A 23,630-nucleotide genomic window follows, 5' to 3' on the forward strand; every position below is an offset into this window, starting at 1 on the left:
TTATGCAATAAATGATCCTAGGATAGCTAGAGGAAGATATTATTGGTGCCTTAGGATTGAAGGGTTAAATACAGAAAAATTAAGCTATATAATACTGGAAGAGAATATATGACTTCTAAAATCTTGAGGAAAAAACTATAATGGAAAACGTTGGCAGATCAGACTTTTAAAAAACTGATTTTTGGCCAGGCACGGTGGCTTACGCCTGTAATCCTAGCACTTTGGGAGGCCAAGGTGGATGGATCAGCTGACGTCGGGAGTTCGAGACCAGCCTGACCAACATGGTGAAACCCCGTCTCTACTAAAAATACAAAATTAGCTGGTCGTGGTGGTGCATGCCTGTAATCCCAGCTACTCAGGAGGCTGAGGCAGGAGAATCGCTCGAACCCGGGGGCGGGTGGAGGTTGTGGTGAGCCAAGATTGCGCCATTGCACTCTAGCCTGGGCAACAAGAGCGAAACTCCGTATCAAAAAAACAAAAACAAAAAAATACCAAAAACTGATTTTTAAACACCAGAAAATGAGGAGGCAAACGGCAAAGGAGAAAATATTTGTAACCAGGGTCGCGCGTGGTGGCTCATGCCTGTAATCCCAGCACTTTGAGAGGCCTAGGCAGGCAGATCACCTGAGGTCTGAAGTTCAAGACCAGCCTGACCAATATGATGAAACCCCATCTCTACTAAAAATACAAAAATTAGCCGGGCGTGGTGACTCACGCCTGTAATCCCAGCACTTTGGGAGGCCGAGGCGGGCAGATCACCTGAGGTCGGGAGTTGGAGACCAGCCTCACCAACATGGAGAAACCCCGTCTCTACTAAAAATACAGAAGTAACCGGGCATGGTGGCACATGCCTGTAATCCCAGCTACTCGGGAGGCTGAGGCAGGATAATCGCTTGAACCTGGGAGGCAGAGGTTGCAGTGAGCCAAGATCACGCCGTTGCACTCCAGCCTGGGCAACAAGAGGGAAATTATGTCTCAAAAAAAAAAAAAGATAAAGATAACATCCCCATTGAATAATGAGCAATGGATAAGTGCAATTTACAAAATAAATACAAATATACAAACGAAAGAAACCCAGGTAAAAATTACAATGAGGTTTTTCTTCTCCAATTTGCAAAGATTAGAAAGAATTCTGGCAAAGAGTGTGGAGAAATGAATTATTAGTACACTGGTAATAAGAGTGCAAGTTTGTGTAACCTTTTTGAGGAGAAATTTAGCAATGTGTATCAAAAATGTAAGATGTGTTTTCTCTTTAACCTAATAGTTCTACTTTATATATTCATAAATGATCACATTGGTCATCTATGTCATATGGAAGACATTTATCATTCTTTTTAAATGACTAGAATATAAACCGCCTTTCTCTATTTGTGGTACTCCCCTAGTGAGTGAATATTGTCAGGGTATTTATTCTAGTTGTCTCCTACTTATCCTCATAAAATATAAGATATATAACTTGTTCTCTGTTGTATCCTCAATGTCTAGAACTGGTTACAGCTCATAGTAGGTACCCAATAAAAATACTTGAAAGTCAGGTACCAACTTTTCCTGCCTTACTTGCAGCTAGGTTGCAGGAAAGTCACTAGGACTCCATTGGTTAGATGAATCTGTGCTAGATTTGGACTTGGGAATAAAGATATAAAAAACTACGACCTCTAGAAGATTCTTAGCCTTTAATACAGTATAGGAAGATCAAGTTTCCTTGCATAAAAGGCAGCAGTGTGGTGTGCACCAGTGACCACAGACCTGCTCTCTTGGCATGGTTTCAGACCTCGCTCTTCCTTATGTAGACCAGAGGCTGGTTCTCCAGCCTCTCTGATGATTCCGTGAGCTACTTAATATTCATTTCTTAAAATTTTATTTACTTAGTTTTTGAATTTGAAATATATGTACAATAGAATATATAAAATAAGTATTATTTAAATATAAACAACTGTTTACTTTCCAGATTAAGAAATAAACAACAATACCTTAGAAGCTTCCTTTTATCCTGCATTGATTACATTGCTCCCACTACCCCCACTCACACAGGTTACCACTATCTTAAATTTCTTTTCTCTATAATTTTACCTCACATATATCTCTAAACAATGTATTATTTGGTTTGGAATCATAGCATATGTTTTCTTTCATGAATTTTTTTTTTTTTTTTGAGACGGAGTTTCGCTCTTGTTGCCTAGGCTGGATTGCAGTGGCGTGATCTCAGCTCACTGCAACCTCCGCCTCCCGGGTTCAAGTGATCCTCCTGCCTCAGCCTCCCAAGTAGCTGGGATTACAGGTACCCGCCACCATGCCCAGCTAATTTTTGTATTTTTAGTAGAAACGGGGTTTCACCATGTTGGCCAGGCTGATCTTGGACTCCTCACCTTAGGTGATCCACCCACCTCAGCCTCCCAAAGTGCTGGGACTACAGGTGTGAGCCTAGCCTCTTTCATGAATTCTTTTAGTTTTTAGATTCATATATTGCTTATAGTCAACTGGTGTGTGCTTGTATGGCTGTACCTGTTGTTGTTTGGCATCTATTCTGATTGGTCAATGCCTATGCTGCCCAGTTTTTAAATAATTTGAAAATCATCATCTCTAGATCCATTCATTTGATGTATATCCTGTATAACATTCTACTGTATGAGTTTACTGCAATTTATCCATTCCATTATTGGTGAATATTTGAATGTTTCTAATTTTTTGCTATTGTAAGCATTCTTATAACATGCTTCCTATTGTATATTCACAAGGGCATGTACATTCCCTAGGGAATCTACCAATGAATGAAATGTTAGATCACTTGATATGCACATCTCCAAAATTATTTGGAAGTGTCAGACTGTTACCAAAATATTTGTATCAATTTACACTCCCACCAGCTACTTCCTTGCCCCATATCTTTGACAACACATTTGGTACCATCTGGCCTTACATTTTTGCCATTCCAGTGAGTGTGACATGATAGTTCATTGTGGTTTTTGTTTTCATTTCCCTTGGTTACTGATAAAATTGAGTGTCTAACTTTATGGACTATTTGTGTCTTCTGTAAAAATGCTGGCTCATGTCTTTTGCTCATTTTTCTATTGGATTATTTGCTTTTTTTAACTAATTTATACAAGTTTTAAAATATAAAATTGTGTGAGTTGAATATGTCTTCAATTTATAGCTTGTCTTTTTATTTTTTTTTTCCTTTTCTGTTTCTTTTTTTTTTTTTTTTTTTTTGAGACAGAGTCTCGCTTTGTCGCCCAGGCTGGAGTGCAGTGGTACAATCTGGGCTCACTGCAACCTCTGCCTCTCAGGCTCAAGCAATTCTCGTGCCTCAGCCTCCTGAGTAGCTGAGATTACAGGCACCCACCACCACGCCCAGCTAATTTTTTGTATTTTCAGTAGAGGCCGGAGTTTCACCAGGTTGGCTGGGCTGGCCTTGAACTCCTGACCTCAGGTGATCTGCCCACCTTGGCCTCCCAAAGTGCTGGGATTACAAGCGTGAGCCACTGTGCCTGGCCTTGTCAAACATATTCTAACCATTCCTAGAAACAGGAAGAGAAGGAGTCAAGGGAGAATTTTTTTTTTTGAAAGATGAGATGAGGCATGTTTGTATATTGATAGGAATAATACAGTAGAGAAGGAAAACTTGGGCTGGGCGCGGTGGCTCACTCAATGAATAAATATTTTATTTGTCTTTTATGTGTGAGGCACTGTAGTAGGCTCTGGGAGCATAACAAGATAGACAAAATCCCTGTACTCATGAAGCTTACAGTTTAGCAGTATTGGTGGTGGTGAGGGTGGGTGTGATACAGACAAAGAACTTCAAAGGGAAAGTACAGGTCTATGAGAACCTTTAATAGGGGACCTTAATACTTTAAACTATTTTAGAGAATAGGTTAGAGAAGTACATTTAAGCTGATTCCCAAAAAAGAGGAGTTAGGCAAACTCTGAAAGAGCACTATAAGAAGAGAAAAGAGAATAGATGAATGGTCCTATCATAGCAAGGAACGAGGAGATGTTTAAGTACTGAAAGCGTACTTTGTGTGAAAGGCAACTTGAAGTTTCGAGGGATAGCAGCTACCATATATTATAGAATCATAAACATTTTAGACTATGCTAAAAGCAATAGGGAGCCATTGAAAGGACTTAAACAGAGTAATGACAATTCACTTTCATAATATTTCTTTTTTTTTTTTTTTTTTGAGATGGAGTCTCGCTCTGTCACCCAGGCTGGAGTACAGTGGCGTGATCTCAGCTTACTACAACCTCCGCCTCCCAGGTTCAAGCAATTGTCCTGCCTCAGCCTCCCGAGTAGCTAAGACTATAGGCGCCTGCCACCATGCCTGGCTAATTTTTTTGTATTTTTAGTAGAGACAGGGTTTCACCATATTGGCCAGGCTGCTCTCGAACTCCTGACCTTGTGATCTGCTCGCCTCGGCCTCCCAAAGTGCTAGGATTACAGGTGTGAGCCACTGCACCCAGCCTATAATATTTCTTTTGTAAAGGAGTACACATGAGGCTACTGGAACCTAACGCCATTAAACCATAGACTCATACAGTAGCTCCCCTTCTTATAATTATTTGTTTACTTAGCCATTTAATATGGATTCCTCAGTCAGACATGAGTGTAAGTTTTTATATTTTCACTGTTTGAAAAATTTTTTTAATTTTAATTTTTGTGGGTACATAGTAGGTATATATATTTATGGGATGTATGAGATATTTTGATACAGGCATGCAATGCATAATAGTCACATCATATAAAATGGGGTATCTATCCCCTCAAGTATTTGTCCTTTGTGTTACAGACAATCCAATTATATTCTTTTAGTTATTTTGAAATGTACAATTATTATTGACTGTAGTCACCCTATTGTGCTATCAAATACTAGGTCTTATTCTTTCTAACTATTTTTTGGTACCCATTAGCCATCCCTACCCACCCACTCACACCCTCCCACTACCCTTCCCAGCCTCTGGTAACCATCCTTCTGCTCTCTGTCTCCATGAGGTCAATTGTTTTGATTTTTAGATCTCATGTAAGAACATGTGATGTTTGTCTTTCTGTGTCTGGCTTATTTCATTTAGCTAATGACCTCTAGTTCCATCCATGTTATTGCAAATAACAGGATCTCATTCTTTTTTGTGGCTGAATGGTACTCCATTGTGTATGAGTACCACATTTTCTTTATCCATTCATGTGTTGATGGACACAAGTTGCTTCCAAATTTTGGATGTTGTGAACAGTGCTGCAACAAACATGGGAGTGCAGATATCTCTGCGATACACTGATTTCCTTTCTTTTGCATATATACCTAGCAGTGGGGGTGCTGGATCATATGGTAGCTCTATTTTTAGTTTTTAAAGAAACCTCCAAACTGTTCTCCATAGTAGTTGTACTAATTTACATTCCCACCAACAGTGTATGAGAGTTCCCTTTTCTTCACTTCCTTGCCAGCATTAGTTGTTGCCTTTCTTTTGGATAAAAGCCATTTTAACTGAAGTGAGATGATATCTCATTGTAGTTTTGATTTGCATTTATTTGACGATCAGTGATGTTGAGCACCTTTTCCTATGCCTGTTTGCCATTCTTATGTCTTCTTTGGAGAAATGTGTATACAAGTATTTTGCCCAGTTTTAAATTAGATTGTTAGATTTTTTTCCTGTAGGGTCATTTGAGCTCTGTATATATTCTGGTTATTAATCCTTTGTCAGATGGGGAGTTTGCAAATATTTTCTTCCATTCTGTAGGTTGTCACTTCATTTTGTTGATTGTTCCCTTCACTGTGCAGAAGCGTTTAAGCTTGATATGATCCCATTTGTCCATTTTTGCTTTGGTGGCCTGTGCCTGTGGGGTATTATTCAAGAAATTTTTGCCAAGACCAATGTCCTGGAGAGTTTCCCCCATGTTTTCTTGTAGTAGTTTTATAGTTTGAAGTCTTAGATTTAAGTCATTAATCCATTTTGATGTGATTTTTGTATATGGTGAAAGATAGAAATCTAGTTTTTTTCTTTTGCACCATCTATTGAAAAGACCCAGACATGAGTGTAAGTTTAATTTCCTTGGAACTAATACAACGGTTTTCTATTTTTATGTGTGTGTGTGTATTTGTGTGTGTGTGTGAGAGAGAGAGAGAGACATGGTAGACAAGATACTCTTTTTTTTTTTTTTTTTTTGAGACAGAGTCTCCATTTGTTGCCTAGGCTGGAGTGCAGTGGCACAATCTCAGCTCACAGCAGCCTCCACCTCTGGGGTTCAAGCGATTCTCCTGCCTCAGCTTTCCGAGTTGCTGGGATTACAGGCATGCGCCATCACGCCCAGCTAATTTTTGTATTTTTAGTAGAGACAGGGTTTCACCATGCTGACCAGGATGGTTTTGATCTCTTGACCTCGTGATCCACCTGCCTCTGCCTCCCAAAGTGCTGGGATTACAGGCATGAGCCACCACACCTGGCCTTTTTTTTTTTTTTTTTTTTTTTTTTTTTTAAGAAATAGGGTCTGCCTCTGTCATCCAGCTGGAGTGCAGTGGTACTATCATAGCTCACTACAGCCTCAAACTCCTGAGCTCAAGTGATCCTCCCACCTCAGCCTCCTGAGTAGCTAGGACTACAGGCATGTGCACCAGGCCTAACTAATTTTTTGGTGTTTTTTTTTTTTTTAGAGACAAGGTCTGGCTGTGATGCCCAGGCTGGTCTTGAACTCCTGGATTCAAGCGATCCTCCTGCCTTGGCCTCCCAAAGTGCTGGGATTACAGGAATGAGCCACTACACCCGGCCTATTTTTAAATTTAAAGAACATATGATGAGAAACAGCTAAATCTTCTTAGCATGTTAATAACTTATGTATTATATAGTTTTAGAAATTCTTAAGTGCTATTTTAAAACTCTAGCTTTTTTTTTTTTTTTTTTTTTTGAGACAAATTCTCACTCTTGCCCAGGCTGGAGTGCAGTGGCAGGATTTCAGCTCACTGCAACCTCCGCCTCCCAGGTTCAAGTGATTCTCCTGCCTCAGCCTCCCGAGTAGCTAGGATTACAGGCATACGCCACCATGCCCGGCTACTTTTTTTTGTATTTTTAGTAGAGGTGGAGTTTCACTATGTTGGCCAGGCTGGTGTCAAACTCCTAACCTCAGGTCATCCACCTGCCTCAGCCTCCCAAAGTGCTGGGATTACAAAATGTTGGCTGAGCCACTGTGCCCAGCCGGTTATTTTTGAAGTATTACATAGATTCTGAGAACTATGACAGATTTATGTAAAAATTTATTTTAACCCCTAAGTTTGTTTAAGCTCAAAATAAGTAAGATTGTTATACAAGTCTTATTTATCTTTTCATCATGAATGTCAGAATGTGCTATTCTATTTGTGATCAGCTTCTTTAGAGATTATTCAAGTTCAGAGTTATCATTTTGACTAGTTAAATGTATTGTGATCCTTATATTCTAGATTTAATGAACAACTAATACTATGCCTTGCATATAGTAGGCACTCAAAAAATATGTTCAGTGAATTAAAGTACCTGAGATATCTTAATAAGATATTTAATTGTGTCTTTAAAAAATTTCCTCCATTAATATTTCCTGTCACCCAAAATGTATTGCCCTTTTTTTGATGATCTTTTTCTTCATGGCTTTATAGTCTTTAATATTCTGCTCTAAATCTTATTGTTTTGCTATTTTCTTTTACATAAAGCCCCTTTTAAAGGTTTAATTGCCCTAATTATTTTCTTGAGACTTATATACTTGCTGTGTTTTATTTTGATCCTTTATTGTTTTCCCACTTTCTCTTAGAAAATCTTCTTTCCTTTTCTTTTGATATATTTTATTTTATATTGAAAAAAATCCTTGAGCCTTCTTTTGTGTTTTATAGTATTTTACTAGCAATTTTTCTCATCCTGAGAAGCTGTGTAACTGTTTGCTATGTAATTGATAAACATAATTTTATGTATTCTGTATTTTTAGTCTATTGAAGACAATGAAGTATATTTGCCTAATGATGAAATTTGGACCTATGATATTGATAGTGGGTTGTGGTAAGTAATTTTAAATTGCATACTGTCTGATCTTAATATCTATTATAAATGTTTCTGTAGACTTTAGGGAATTTGAGACCATACTTTGAACATACTGCAACATTTTTAAAGTCTCCCTTTCCTTTCCTTTCAATGCTTTTATTTTCTGACTCTTTCATTCCCCTACTGTTTTCCCTGCTCTATTTTTTGTCTTTTAGTATTTCTCTCAAGACCAGTGCTGTCTCTGAAGATTTTGTTTTATTCTGCAAATTTCCAGTTCTAGTGACGTGTGAAATTTTTGTGATTTTTTTTTTTTTCCTAGCAGATTGAAAAATTTTTACCCTGGATCTTCTTAGAGTTTTTACATTATTGGCCACCATTACATTGTAACTGTAATTGACAGTGACAGTTTTCACTGACAAAAGTACTCGTGGAGTTTAAAGAGAATTTTAATTTGCCTTTCTGGAAAGTTATGGGATTCCATGTTATTCTTGCTGCAGGAGAATGCACCTCATGGAAGGAGAACTCCCAGCCTCCATGTCAGGAAGCTGTGGTGCTTGCATTAATGGAAAGCTGTACATTTTTGGAGGATATGATGACAAAGGATACAGCAATCGAGTAATAATTTCTTTAATTCAAGAGTGCAGCAAAATGTAATATTTAATGTATCATTTCATCTCATAAGTTATAAATATTTTAAAAAGAAGATATATATAGAAAACCTTGAACTTGTAATTAAAGATTTTAAAGCTAGATTGAAAATGCAGCAGTCCTGCTCTTCTCTTCTTCTGTGTCTTTCTGCTTCAGAATTAACTGCATATTTAATTGCTATTCATAGGAAAAGAGCAGGATGCGAAAGACCCATTTTAATATGTTTCATATATCATTTTTACTCCTAAAACAGTCTCATTTTTATTAATTCTGTAATTTTTAATTTTTAATAGGTAACAAGCTTACCTATTAAAAAGAAAATAATAGTATTAATTCTTAGATCACATTCCCTCTGATATAGATTTAATTTTTAAATGCCCTGTCTGCTAATAGTGTTCTCATCTTTTAAAGCTTTATTTTGTTAATTTACGAACAAGAGATGGAACCTACATTTGGGAAAAAATCACCAACTTTGAAGGACAACCACCTACACCACGTGATAAACTTTCCTGCTGGGTATATAAAGACAGGTAATGCAGTAGTTGCACTTAATGCATTATGTCTACCTAAGCAAAGATAATAGCTTTTGGCTAAAATACAGAAAGCTTAAAGGTATGAGTTTTTTTCAGGATTGCAATTGATTTTCTAAATAATCAATATCTGACAATGCCCGTTTTATTTCTTCCTTTCTAATCTTTAAACTTTTTGTTGCCTTATTGCACTGGGTAGGACCTTGAGTAAATCCAGTGCTTATATTTATACTTTCATATATTACTCATTCTTTTTCTCTGAACAATGTCTATCATTCCCCTACTCTGAGCATCAATAAAACTAGATGGTAGCTTCTTCATCCCTCCTTCCCATTCCTTCAACGCCGGTTTTTGTGAGTTATGTTTTTAATCCTTCTGTTCCATTTTGGGAAGAAGGGGAACTTTAGTTATGAACATTTTAGCTCCTCACTCCCTGTTTATCATTTCTCGCTAATTCTTTTTAACTATTTTTTGTGGTTTTTCACATTTTTATTCTTTATGTCCTTTACTGTATTTTCTGTGATAACTGTCTCTTTGCTATTTGTAACATTGTCTTCATTTCTGAAATGAGTTTTTCTCCCCTTTTATTTCTTTCCTAATTTTTTTTGTTTGTTTTTTGTTTTTTTGGAGATGGAGTCTCACTCTGTTGCTCAGGCTGGAGTGCAATGGCATGATCTGTGCTCACTGCAACCTCTGCCTCCTGGGTTCAAGCGATTCTCTGGCCTCAGCCTCCCAAGTAGCTGGGATTACAGGTGCCTGCCACCATGCCCGGCTAATTTTTGTGTTTTTATTTTATTTATTTATTTATTTATTTATTTATTTATTTATTTTTGAGACAGAGTCTCGCTCTGTCGCCTAGGCTGGAGTGCAGTGGCACGATCTCAGCTCACTGCAACCTCCAACTCCCGGGTTCAAGCAATTCTCTTGCCTCAGCCTCCCGAGTAGCTGGGGACTACAGGGGCGTGCCACCACGCCAGCTAATTGTTTTTGTATTTTTATTAGAGACAGGGTCTCACTGTGTTAGCCAGCATGATCTCGATCTCCTGTGCTCGTGATCCGCCCGCCTCAGCCTCCCAAAGTGCTGGGATTACAAGCGTGAGCCACTGCACCTGGCCCTAATTTTTGTATTTTTAGTAGAGATGGGGTTTCACCATGTTGGCCAGGCTGGCCTCGAACTCCTGACCTTGTGATTTGCCTGCCTCAGCCTCCCAAAGTGCTGGGATTACATGTGTGAGCCACTGCGCCTGGCCTTCTTTCCTAATTTCTAACAATTCTGTTTCAGCTCCTCATATTTTCTGGCCATCAACTCTGTTATTTGAGTTCTTATATTTTTGTTTTAAGGGTTTTCTTCATTGCTAATTATTAAATTTTATTTGTGTTTTAAAATATCATTCACTATTCAATTTCCAGTTTTCAGATTTGGTCGTCTCTTAAATGTTTTTAAACAATTTGTTCAGTAGAGGACTAGATAAGGTCTATACATTATAATCGATTTATATGTCTTTTTCTTTTTTCTTTTTCTTTTTTTTTTTTTTTCTTTTGAGGCAGAATCTCACTCTGTCACCCAGGCTGGAACGCAGTGGTGCCATCTCGGCTCATTGTAACCTCTGCCTCCCAAGTTCAAGCAATTCTCCTGCCTCAGCCTCCCGAGTAGCTGAGACGACAGGTGCATACCACCATGCCTGGCTAATTTTTTTGTATTTTTAGTAGAGACTGGGTTTCACCATGTTAGCCAGGATGGTCTCGATCTCCTGACCTCGTGATCCACCCGCCTCGGCCACCCAACGTACTGGGATTACAGGCATGAGCCACTGCACCCAGCCAATATGTCTTCCATATATATAGTTGCTTTTATTCTAGAGATTTCCTTTTGGTCTTTTTTGTTGTTTTGTTCTTGAAATTTATTTGTTGAAGAAACCATGTCATTTGGCTATAGAATCCCAATAGTCTGCACTGTGTTGGTTGTATCTCTGTGATACCATTTAACATATTCATCTACACCTTCTATTTTCTGTAAATTGGTAGTTAGATCTAGAAAGTTAAGCAAATTCATGTTCTTGTGTTGGTTGTTGGTTTGGGAGCAAATAAAAAGTACTTCATAGCCTTTTTTTTTTTTTTTTTTTTTTTTTTTTAAGACGGAGTCTCCCTCTGTTGCCCAGGATGAAGTGCAGTAGTGGAATCTCGGCTCACTGCAACCTCCGCCTTCTGGGTTCAAGTGATTCTCCTGCCTCAGCCTCCCGAGTAGCTGGGACTACAGGCGTGTGCCACCACGCCTGGCTAGTTCTTTTTGTATCTTTAGTAGAGACGGGGTTTCACCATATTGGCCAGGCTAGTCTCGAACTCCTGATCTCATGATCCACCTGCCTCCGCCTCCCGAAGTGCTGGGATTACAGGCATGAGCCACCGCACCCGGCTTAATTTTTGTATTTTTTAGTAGAGACGGGGTTTCACCATGTTGGTCAGGCTGGCCTTGAACTCCTGACCTCAGGTGATCCACGCACCTTGGCCTCCGAAAGTGCTGGGATTACAGGCATGAGCCACCACACCCGGCCCATAGCTAACTTTTTTTTTTTTTTTGAGATGGAGTCCAGCTCTGTCACCCAGCCTGGAGTGCAGTGGCGCGATCTCAGCTCACTGCAAGCTCTGCCTCCCAGGTTCACGCCATTCTCCTGCCTCAGCCTCCCGAGTAGCTGGAGCTACAGGCGCTTGCCACCAGACCCGGGTAATTTTTTTTTTTTTGTATCTTTAGTAGAGACAGGGTTTCACCATGTTAGCCAGGATGGTCTCGATCTCCTGACCTCGTGATCCGCCCGCCTCGGCCTCCCAAAGTGCTGGGATTACAGGCATGAGCCACCGCACCCGGCCCATAGCTAACTATTTTTAGACATTAGTAGGCACATAATGTTTGGTTGTCTCTGTATGTTAGCAAGCACCGAAGATTGCTGCCTAGATCCATTTTTGTACAAGAAGATGCAAAGTGATGATATTCTAATTCTATTATTTGTTCTTAATTTATTAGTGGAATACTTCTATAAAAAGAAACTTTCTTTAACTGTTTATTAACCCTAAGGTACTGTTTGTATAGGAAAATCAGTATAAATGCTTGATTCTTTCCCCTTTAGAATCAATTGAGTCATTTCTCTAGTATCCTTCAAAATGGTCTGTAAGGTTTTAAATTACCATTTTAAAATCATGGATTTGAAATATTTGATGTCGGCCCGCCCTAGTGGCTCTTGCCTATAATCCCAGCATTTTGGGAGGCTGAGGTAAAAGGATCGCTTGGGGCCAGGAGTTTGAGACCAGCCTGGCCAACATGACAAAACCCCATCTTTACTAAAAAGACAAAACATTAATCAGGTGTGGTGGTGCACACCTGTGGTCACAGCTACTCAGGTCGCTGAGGCAGGAGATATATATATATATAAATTTTTTTTTTTTTTTTTTTTCTGACACAGAGTCTCACACTGTCACCCAGGCTGGAGTGCAGTGGCACGATCTTGGCTCACTGTAACTTCCGCTTCCTGAGTTCAGACAATTCTCATGCCTCCCAGGTAACTGGGATTACAGGTGCACACCACCACGCCTGGCTAATTTTTGTATTTTTAGTAGAGACAGGGTTTCACCATGTTGGCCAGACTGGTCTTGAACTCCTGGCTTTAAGTGATCCACCCACCTCGGTCTGCCAAAGTGCTGGGACTATAGATGTAAGACACTGTGCCCAGCTAGAATATATAAATATGTTTTAAATAAAGTTTAAATATCTAGGCTGGGCTGAGCGTAGTGGCTTACACCTGTAATCCCAGCACTTTGGGAGGCCGAGGTGGGCAGATCACGAGGTCAGAAGTTGGAGACCAGCCTGGCCAACATAGTGAAACCCCGTCTCTACTAAAAATACAAAAAATTAGCCAGGCGTGGTGGCAGGCACCTGTAATCCCAGCTACTTGGGAAGATGAGGCAGGACAATGGCTTGAACCCGGGAGGTGGAGGTTGCAGTGAGCCGAGATCGCGCCATTGCACTCGAGCCTGGGCGACAGAGCGAGACGCTGTCTCAAAAACGAAAAAAAAATCTAGGCTGGTTGTGGTGGCTCATGCCTGTAATCCCAGTACTTTGGGAGGTCAAGGCCGGAAGATCCCTTGAGGACAGGGGTTTGAGATCAGCCTGGGCAACACAGTGAGACCTCATCTCTATAAAAAGTAAGAAAAAAAAATACCCAGGTGTGGTGGCATGCTATGTACCTGTGGTCCCAGCTACTTGGGAGGCTGAGGCAGGAGGATATGTATAGTATAGTATTTGACTCATATACTCATGTATAGTATAGTATTTGACTCAAATACTCTGACTCATACACTATACTATACTATACATGTGTATGTTATATAACATATACTTTAGCATATACTTAACACATAGTATATATAATATAAAATATGTCTATTTATTATATATACTTTTACATGTATACTTAATATATATATACTTTATTTCCATATATATGGAAATTACGTATATACTTTATTTCCATATATATGGAAACTTATTTTTATCTATTTTATATTTTATATATACATATATACTTACTATATATTATATATGTTTTTTGTATTATATATACTTACTATATTATATTAAGTGTATATATATTTATATATATTTTACTTTATCATTTTTTTTTTCTGAGACAGAGTCTCATTCTGTCACCCAGGCTGGAGTGCAGTGGCATCATCTCGGCTCACTGCAACCTCTGACTCCCTGATTCAAGCTATTCTGCCTCAGCCTCCCGAGTAGCTGGGATTACAGGCACGCACCACCACACCCAGCCAATTTTTGTATTTTTTGTAGAGACGGGGTTTCACCATGTTGGCAACGATGGTTTTGATCTCTTGACCTCATGATCTGACCGCCTCAGCCTCCCAAAGTGCTGGGATTACAGATGTGAGCCACTGTGCCCAGCCTACTTTATTATATTAAGTATATTATATTAAGTACATATAAAAGTATATATACAATATAGGCCGGACGTGGTGTCTCACGCCTGTAAGCCCAGCACTTTGGGAGGCCAAGGCGGGCGGATTACTTGAGGTCAGGAGTTCGAGACCAGCCTGGCTGACATAGTGAAACCCCGTCTCTATTAAAAATACAAAAATTAGCTGGGTGTGGTGGCAGGTACCTGTAGTCCCAGCTGCTTAGGAGGCTGAGGCGGGAGAATTGCTTGAACCTGGGAGGCGGAGGTTGCAGTGATCTGAGGTTGTACCATTGCACTGCAGCCTGGGTGACAAGAATGAAACTCTGTCTCAAAAAAAAAAAATATATATATATAATAAAAGATAAAACATGGCCTTACCTTTTAAACCTAGATGTTTATGAGCAATGAATATTGATTTTTATTAAATACTTTTTCTTTTGAAGTTGTTTGAGGTTTGTTTTCTCATTTAAGTACTGATGTCATTAAATATTTTCTAATATGATATACTCGTGTTTCTGATACAAATCTTACTTGGTTGTAACAAGTATTTGAACGTATTGTTGAATTTTATTCACAGGTATATACAGAATTTTTTAGGAGGAGTAATTGATAGCTTTGTTGATTTGCCTCCTGGTTACACTTAATTTTTTGTCATTTTGGTTTGCAAAAAGCATTTTAAGGGCTAGAGGCAAACATAGGGCTGAACTCTATCTCTGAACCTAGCATAGGCTTGTATAAAGGGAGTATTGAATGCTTATGGCAATGACATGTGTTTCTGTAAACCACTATGGTTTTCTGCCTTTGTTTTTCCAGGTTAATCTACCCTATAAAGTATTTTTGGACCTTTAAAGGTTTTTTTGTTGTTGTTAGTATATAAAAGAAACCAGTAACAGTGATTGCCCTAGGCAAGGGAATTAAGTGACTGAGAGTAGGAGGGAGACTTAACTTTCGCTATGCTTTTTTTTTTTTTTTTTTTGAGACTAAGTCTCACTCTTGCTGCCCACGCTGGAGTGCAATGGCATGATCTCCACTCACTGCAACCTTCGCCTCCCTGGTTCAAGGGATTCTTCTGCTTCAGCCTCCCAAGTAGCTGGGGTTACAGGTGCCTGCAACCATGCCCAGATAATTTTTTTATTTTCAGTAGAGACGGGGTTTCACCATGTTGGCCAGGCTTGTCTCAAATTCCTGACCTCAGGTGATCCGTCCACCTCAGCCTCCCAAAGTGCTGGGATTACAGGCGTGAGATACCATGCTCGGCTTGCTATACCTTTTTGAAAGGTTGTCGTAAATACATAAAACATAAAAATTTTCATTTTAACTATATTAAGTGTACAATTCAGTGGCATTAATTACCTTCATAATGTCGTGCAACCATCACCAGTACCTACTTCCAAATTTTTTAATTACTCCAAACAGAAACTCTGCACCCATTAAGCCCTATCTCCCCATTCTCCCTTCTTTCCAACCCCTGGTGACCTCTAATCTTTCTGTCTATAATAATTTACGAATAAGCAGATAATAGGTATTTCATAAAAATTGAATCATAAAATGTTTGTTCTTTTTGTCTGCCTTATTTCACTTAGCATAACGTTTTCAAGGTGCATTATGTTGTAGCATATATTATTCCTTTTTATGGCTGAGTAATATTCTACTGTATGTATATACCGCATGTTGATTAGCCATTTATATGTTGATAGATGCTTGGGTTGTGTCTTCCTTTTGGCTATTTGTGAATAATGCTGCTATCAACGTGGCATATAACTTTGTGTGATTCAGTTTTCAATTCTTTTGAGTATATATGTTAAGAATAGAACTGCTGGGTCATTTGGTAAGTCTATGTTTAAGTTTTTGAGGAACCACCAACTATTTTCCATAGTGACTATACCATTTTATATTCCCACCAGCAAGGAACAAGGGTTCCAGTTTCCCCACATCCTCACCTATGCTTATTTTGGGTATGTGTGTGTGTGTGTTTTTAATAATAGCTATACTAGCAGATGTGAAATGGTATTTCATTGTGGTTTTGATTTGTATTTGCTAATGACTAATGATGTTGGCTTATTGGACATTTATACATCTTCTTTGGAGAAATGTCTATTCAAATCCTTTACCCATTTAAAAAAAAATGAGTTGTCTGTCTGTTTGACGTTACGTTACAGTAGTACTTTATGTATTCTGGGTGTTGATCCCTTATCAGATATATTTAATTGTATTTTATTTGTCTTGCTTTGGTATCAGGGTAATGCTAGCCTCAAACTAAGTTAGGAAGTATTCCCTCCTCACTTTTTTTTTGGGGGAAGAGTTTGAGTGGGATTGGTGTTAATTCTTTTTTAAATATTTGGTAGAATTTTCCAGTGAAGCCATTCTTGGGCTTTTCTTTCTTGGGAGGGTTTTGATTACTGATTCAATCGTCTTACTTGTTATAGGTTTATTCAGATTTTCTATTTCTTCTTGAGATATATTTTATTTTTGTTTTTATAAGAGTCAGGGTCTTTCTCTGTTACCCAGGCTGGAGTGCAGTGGTGCTATCATGGCTTACTGCAGCTTTGAACTCCTTGGACCCTCAAGCAGTCCTTCTACCTCAGCCTCCTGAGTAGCTGGGACTACAGGCACATGCCACCATCCCTGACTAAGATTTTTATTATTTGTAGGGATAGAGTCTCATTATGTTGCCAGGCTGGTCTCAGACTCTTGGCTTCAAGTGATCCTTCCACCGCAGCCTCCCAAATTGCTAGGATTACAGGCATGAACCACTGTGCCCAGCATTGAGGGTGTGGGTCTTTCCAGGAAGTTTTCCATTTCATCTAAGTTCTCCAACTTGTTGATATACCCTTCTTCATGGTATTCTGCTGGTTTTGTTGTTGTTGTTTGTTTGTTTTTGAGACAGGGTCTCACCCTTGCCCAGGCAGGAGTGTAGTGGTGCTGTCTTGGTTCACTGCAGCCTCTACCTCCTAAGCTCAGGTGATTCTCCCACCTCAGCCTCCCAAGCAGCCGGGACTACAGGTGCACACCACCATGCACAGCTAATTTTTTTTGTACTTTCAGAGACAAGGTTTCACCATGTTGGCCAGGCTGGTCTTGAACTCCTGGACTCAGGCAATCTGCCTACCTCCGCCTCCCAAAGTGCTGGGATTACAGGTGTGAACCAGCATGCCCAGCATAGTATTCTTTTGTTATCCTTTTTATTCTGTAGTATCAGTAGCAATATTTCTTCCTCACTTCTGATTTTAGTAATTTGAATCTGCTCTCTTTTTTCTTAGTGCAGCTGTTTAAGCATTTGTCAATTTTGTTGATCTTTTCAAATAATCAACTTTTGTTTTGTTGTTTTTCTTTTTCTTTTCTTTCTTTTTTTTTTTTTTTTTTTTTTTGAGTCGTAGTCTCACTCTGTTCACTTTGTTGCCCAGGTTGGAGTGCAGTGGCGCCATCGTAGCTCACTGCCTCCTGGCGATTCTCCTGCCTCAGCCTCCCAAGTATCTGGGATTACAGCTGCCTGCCACCACACCCACCTAATTTTTTTGTATTTTTAGTAGAGACGGGGTTTCACCATGTTGGCCAAACTGGTCTCTAACTCCTAACCTCAAGTGATCAGCCTGCCTTGACCTCTCAAAAGTGCTGGGATTACAGTCGTGAGCCAGCCCGCCCAGCCTGTTGTTTTTCTTGATTGTTTTTCTATTCACTATTTAATCTCGCCTCCAACCTTTATCATTTTCTTCCTTCTGCCCTCTATAAGTTTAGTTTGTTCTTGTCTAATTCCTTAACTTGTAGAGTTATGTTATGGATCTGAGATTTTATTTTTAATGTAGGCATTTACAGCTATAAATTTCCCTCTGAGCCCTGCCTTCGCTGCATCTCGTAAGTTTTATTGTGTTTTTATTTTCATTTATCTCAAGGTAATTTCTAATTTCCGTTATGATTTCTTTGACCATTTGGGTTGAGAGGATTTTTTTTCTTTCAGCACTTTGCAGGTTTTATTTATTTATTTATTTTTATTTATTTATATATATTTTTTGAGACAGAGTCTCGCTCTCTTGTCTAGGCTGACATGCAGTGATGCGATCTCAGCTCACCACAACCTCTTCCTCCCGGGTTCAAGTGATACTCCTGCCTCAGCCTCCTGAGTAGCTGGGACTACAGACATGTGCCACCATGCTCGGCTAATTTATTTTTATTTTTTATTTTTTGTAGAGACAGGGTTTCACTATGTTGGCCAGGCTGGTCTCGAACTCCTAACCTCGTGATCCACTCGGCCTCCCAAAGTGCTGGAATTACAGGCGTGAGCCACCGCACCCAGCCTACAGGTTTTATTACATTGCTTTTTGGCCTCCATTTTTCTTTTTCTTTTTTCTTCCCTTCCTTTCTTACTTTTTATTTCTTTCCTTTATTTATTATTATTATTATTTTTTGTTATAGAGATGGTTTCACTCCATCACCCACCCAGGCTGAAGTGCAGTGATGCAGTCATGGCTCACTGCAGCCTCAAACTCCTGGGCTCAAGCGTTCCTCCTTCTTCCTCTCAAGTAGCTAGGACTACAAGTGCATGCCACCACACCCAGCTCATTTTTTTTTTTTTTTTTTTTTTGAGACGGAGTCTTGTTCTGTTGCCCAGGCCGGAGTGCAGTGGCGTGATCTTGGCTCACCACAACCTCCACCTCCCGGGTTCAAGCAATTCTGCCTCAGCCTCCCGTGTAGCTGAGATTACAGGCATGCGCCACCAAACCTGGCTAATTTTGTATTTTTAGTAGAGACGGGGTTTCTCCATGTTGGTCAGGTTCGTCTCAAACTCCTGACCTCAGGTGATCCGCCCGCCTTGGCCTCCCAAAGTGCTGGGATTACAGGCGTGAGCCACAGCGCTCAGCCTTTTTTTATTTTCTGTAGGGTTGGGGATCTCACTATGTTGCCCAGGCTGACCTGAAACTCCTGGGTTCAAGCAGTCCTCCTGCCTCAGCCTACCACATTGCTGGTATTGCAGGTGTGACTCACTGTGCCCTGTCTGGCCTCCATCTTTTTTGTGACAAATTTACTCTCATTTGTGTTTTTGTTTCTCTGTATGTGTCTTTTTTTTTCTTTGTCTGTACTATATTTTTGCCCTTAAATAATTTGATTAAATATGCATTGGTATAGTTCTTTTGTATTTATCTTACTTGGAGTGTGCTGAGCTTCTTGGGTTTGTAGGTTGATAGCTTCCATCAGTTTCTTAGTAATTATATTATCAAATATTTCTTCTCCATATTTCTTTGTCTCCCCTTCTGTGACTCCCATTACATGCATGTTAGGCCATTTTGATACTGTTCCACAAAGCTTTGGCTACCTGTTTCTTTTCTTCCCATTCTTTCCTTTTCTTTGTGTTTTAATTTGGATTTTTTTATGAATCTATTGACTTGTCTTCAAGTTTACTGATGTTTTCCATTGCTGTGTCAAGTTTGCTGTTAATTACCAAGTTCCAGGAAGGAAATTTTTTTTTAAAGTTTGCTGTTTAACGTATATAATGAATTCTTTAGTTCTGACATCTTATTTTCTATTTTTAGCATTTCCATTTAGTTCTTTTTTATAGTTCTATCTCTTTGCTGAAATTACCCATTTATTCCTGCATGTTGTCCACATCCTTCTGCTATTAGTATCCTCATCATAGTTTTTTTAAAGGCCCTTTCTGATAATTCCATTATCTAGACCACCTCTGAGTCTATTTATATTGAGTCTTTTCTCTCATCATCATGGGCCACTTTTTTGTGCCTTTTCGTGTATTTTGTAATTTTTATTTTTTTGAGACAAGGTCTCACTCTCACTTAGGCTGGAGTGCAGTGGTGTGATCGTAACTCAGTACAACCTTGAACTCTGAGTTCAAGCAATCTTCCCACCTCAGCCACCTGAGTAACTGAGACTACAGGTGTGCACTGCCACACCTTTCTTTCCTTTTTTTTTTATTTTATTTCTTGTGGAGACAGGTCTCCTTATGTTGCCCAGGCTGATCTCAAACTCCTGCCCTCAAGCAATCCTCCTGCCTCAGCCTCCCTGTAGTTTTTAAATTATATGCCAGATCTTCTGTCTGAAAGAACAGTAAAGATTGGAATAAATTATGTTTATCTTCAGAAAGGGACATTCCCTTTCTTCTTTTTTAGGTTGCTAGAGTAAGAGTTGAGTCAGTCAAATTTGTAGGTGATTTGTATTTGGGCTTTGTTGTAGCTTTAGTTTGATTGAGTTTTACCTCTGGCTTCAAAAGTTTTGGGACAGTCCTTTACTAGGGCCCCCTATTTGAGCACTGAGATTTTCTAGAGCTTTGCAGCTGTGCTTCACAGCTGCGTTCCTACCTCTCAGAACTGTGGGAGATCTCTCCATGTTTTATAGTCCAGTTGATAGGTCATTGGCCACAAGGGAGTTCTCTTTGCTCTCTGATGGCACTTTATGCTTTCTGCACCCTGGAAGACCTCTTTCAGCCTTGCATCTCCTCCCCTGGCCTTTGGAGGGCAGGTACTCTATAGGGTGTAAATGTTTGGCATGCCCCTGAGGTGTTTCTTTCAGATCTCCTGTTTGCATCCCAAACTTTAGTAGTCCAAAGCTCAGATTGCCTAAAGGGGATTTTCTCAGCTCTCCTCTGCCTCCAGCTGTTGGTGACTGACCCTGATGCCTCCCTGAAGATTATGCGAAAGAGTTAAGGAGTAAGTTAAATTCCCTCCATGGCTGGGTTTCCTTTTTTTTTTGTTGTTATTATTATACTTTAAGTTCTAGGGTACATGTGCACAACGTGCAGGTTTGTTACATATGTATACCTGTGCCATGTTGGTGTGCTGCACCCATTAACTCGTCATTTACATTAGGTATATCTCCTAAGGCTATCCCCCACCCCACAACAGGCCCCAGTGTGTGATATTCCCCTTCCTGTGTCCAAGTGTTCTCATTGTTCAATTCCTACCTATGAGTGAGAACATGCGGTGTTTGGTTTTTTGTCCCTGCGATAGTTTGCTGAGAAGGATGGTTTCCAGCTTCATCCATGTCCCTACAAAGGACATGAACTCATCCTTTTTTATGGCTGCATAGTATTCCATGATGTATATGTGCCACATTTTCTTAATTCAGTCTATCATTGATGAACATTTGGGTTGATTCTAAGTCTTTGAGGCTGGGTTTCTGAAGATGCTAATTTGGGGCCAGGCGCCATGGCTCAAGCCTTGTATTAGGCCTTTTTCACACTGCTGATAATGACATACCCAAGACTGGGCAATTTACAAGAGAAAGAGGTTTATTGGACTTACAGTTCCATGTGGCTGGGGAGGCCTCACAATTATGGCAGAAAGTGAAAAGCAAGTCTCACATGGCGGCAGATAAGAGAAGAGAGCTTGTGGAGGGAAACTCCCCTTTTGAAAACTGTCATATCAGCGGGCACAGTGGCTCACGCCTGTAATCCCAGCACTTTGGGAGGCCGAGGTGGGCAGATCACTTGAGGTCAGGAGTTCGAGACCAGCCTGGCCAACGTGGTGAAACCCTGTCTCTACTAAGAATACAAAAATTAGCCAGGCGTGGTGGTAGGCACCTGTAATCCCAGCTAGTCGGGAGGCTGAGGCAGGAGATTCACTCGAACCCGGGAGGCAGAGGTTGCCTTGAGCAGAGATCACACCAGTGCATTCCAGCCTGGATGACAAGAGTGAGACTCTGTCTCAAAAAAAAAAAAAAAAGAAAAAAAAAGAAAACCATCAGATTTCATGACAATCACTGTCATGAGGTCAGGGAAAGACCTGTCCTCATGACTCAATTACCTCCCATTGGGTCCCTCCCACAGCACATGGGAATTCAACATGAAATTTGGGTAGGGACACAGCCAAACCATATCACGCCTGTAATCCCAGCACTTTGGGAGGCCAGGGTAGGAGGATAACTTGACCCCAAGAGTTCAAGACCAGCCCGGGCAATATGGTGAAACCCCATCTCTACAAAAATACAAAAATTAGCCAGGCATGGTGGCATGCACCTGTAGTCACAGCTACTCAGAGGTCTGAGGCAGGAGGACTGCTTGAGCCTGGGAGGTGGAGGTTGCAGTGAGCTGAGATCATGTTCATGCCACTGCACTCCAGCCTGGGTGACAGAGGGAAACCATGTCTCAAAAAAAAAATTTAAAAAAATCTAATTTGCCATGCCAATATAAATGTAGCCGTTAAAAATTTGGGTAGTTTCGTCTTACAAGCCCTGTATGTGCTGGATTCTTCCTCTTGCTCTTACACAAGGGATGAAAGCAGCTATGGGTCTCTTCTTTCTCATTGAGAGCTTATCACTTTCTGGAATTGGTTTATTTAGGTCTCTTTGTTCCCTCAGCTCTTTATTCTTTTTAAACTGTGATTTTGTGTTTGGGTTGTTAAGGTGAGAGGATCTTTTTCAGCTTTCTATGAACAAACTGGAAACAGAATTCCTAAAGTATGTCATTTCATATTTGTTTTTCAGACTAATATATTTTGGTGGTTATGGGTGTAGGAGACACAGTGAACTCCAAGACTGTTTTGATGTTCATGATGCATCTTGGGTAAGATAGTAATCACTGTTTACATTTTCCTCCAATTCAGTATAGCCTTAACATCTTAGAAATAATGAGTCTAGTCTTTCTCATTTTTGGAGCTACCCATTTGTCATAATTGACACTATGAAAAAAATGTGTTTTCTCTCTTTTAACATTTGTATCCATTTGGCAAAAGGTATCTCTCTAGTGGTATTAGCCTTCATGGCTATTGGCAGAGTAATTTCTTTTCTTATATCATTAATCACAGATACCTGCTTCTGTTAGACAGGTAGAGGCTTTAGCGCAACTTGGAAAAATTATGTTCATATTTAACCACAATAGCTATTGTTGACATACACCTCTTTTTAGATATGTCCACTAGAATTATTCATAGGTCAGACTGGCCTCTAGATAAGAGTCAGTTGGTAGTGATATTAATTTTTCTACTTATTCTTACCTATTAGACAATAAATCATTATTAATGAAAGAAGTCATGAATTACAAAAATGAAATTTTTAAACAGATAATTTAAAAAACCATTGATCCTACCACCAAGATGCAGTCTTATTAGTTTTACCTTCTACTAGCGTATATTATTCTACATTAGTGTAAATAAATATATACGTGTATATATATGTGTGTGTATATATATATACACAAACACATTTCATGTATATTGCTTTGTATGTGGGTATTATTGAAAATTCCCCATGTTTCTATGTTGTTTTTGAGTTTAAAAATGACATATCATTAAAGCTTTGCTACTTAAAGTATTGCTGAGAATTTTCAGGAATATAACTTCTATTTATATCTAGTTATTTTTATTCATCAGTGAAATAACTCAATTTTTTTCTCCTACAATACAGTTACTAAGCTAATTATCATGTCCTGAAGTTTCTGGAACACAAATAGGTTTTTTTTTTCATTTAGACTCTAAATGAGCTGGGTGTGGTGGCACATTTATATAATCCCAGCTACTAGGGAGGCTGAGGCAGAAGGATGACTTGTACCAAGGAGTTTGAGACC

At 39.5% G+C, this 23,630-nt stretch overlaps 1 protein-coding gene across 2 annotated transcripts in view; it reads left to right on the plus strand.

Annotated features, from left to right (window-relative positions):
* The window catches only part of KLHDC1 (kelch domain containing 1), a 63,014-nt gene that overhangs the window by 9,877 nt on the left and 29,507 nt on the right, over positions 1–23,630 (plus strand). For both annotated transcript variants that reach the window (XM_054447600.2, XM_054447601.2), the window contains exons 2-5: positions 7,931–8,001; positions 8,481–8,598; positions 9,043–9,161; positions 22,553–22,631. In XM_054447600.2, coding sequence (XP_054303575.2) covers positions 7,931–8,001; positions 8,481–8,598; positions 9,043–9,161; positions 22,553–22,631 — 387 coding nt within the window. The remainder of the gene's footprint in view (positions 1–7,930; positions 8,002–8,480; positions 8,599–9,042; positions 9,162–22,552; positions 22,632–23,630) is intronic.

This window comes from Pongo pygmaeus, chromosome 15 (assembly GCF_028885625.2).
Source record: "Pongo pygmaeus isolate AG05252 chromosome 15, NHGRI_mPonPyg2-v2.0_pri, whole genome shotgun sequence".
NCBI lineage: Eukaryota > Metazoa > Chordata > Mammalia > Primates > Hominidae > Pongo > Pongo pygmaeus.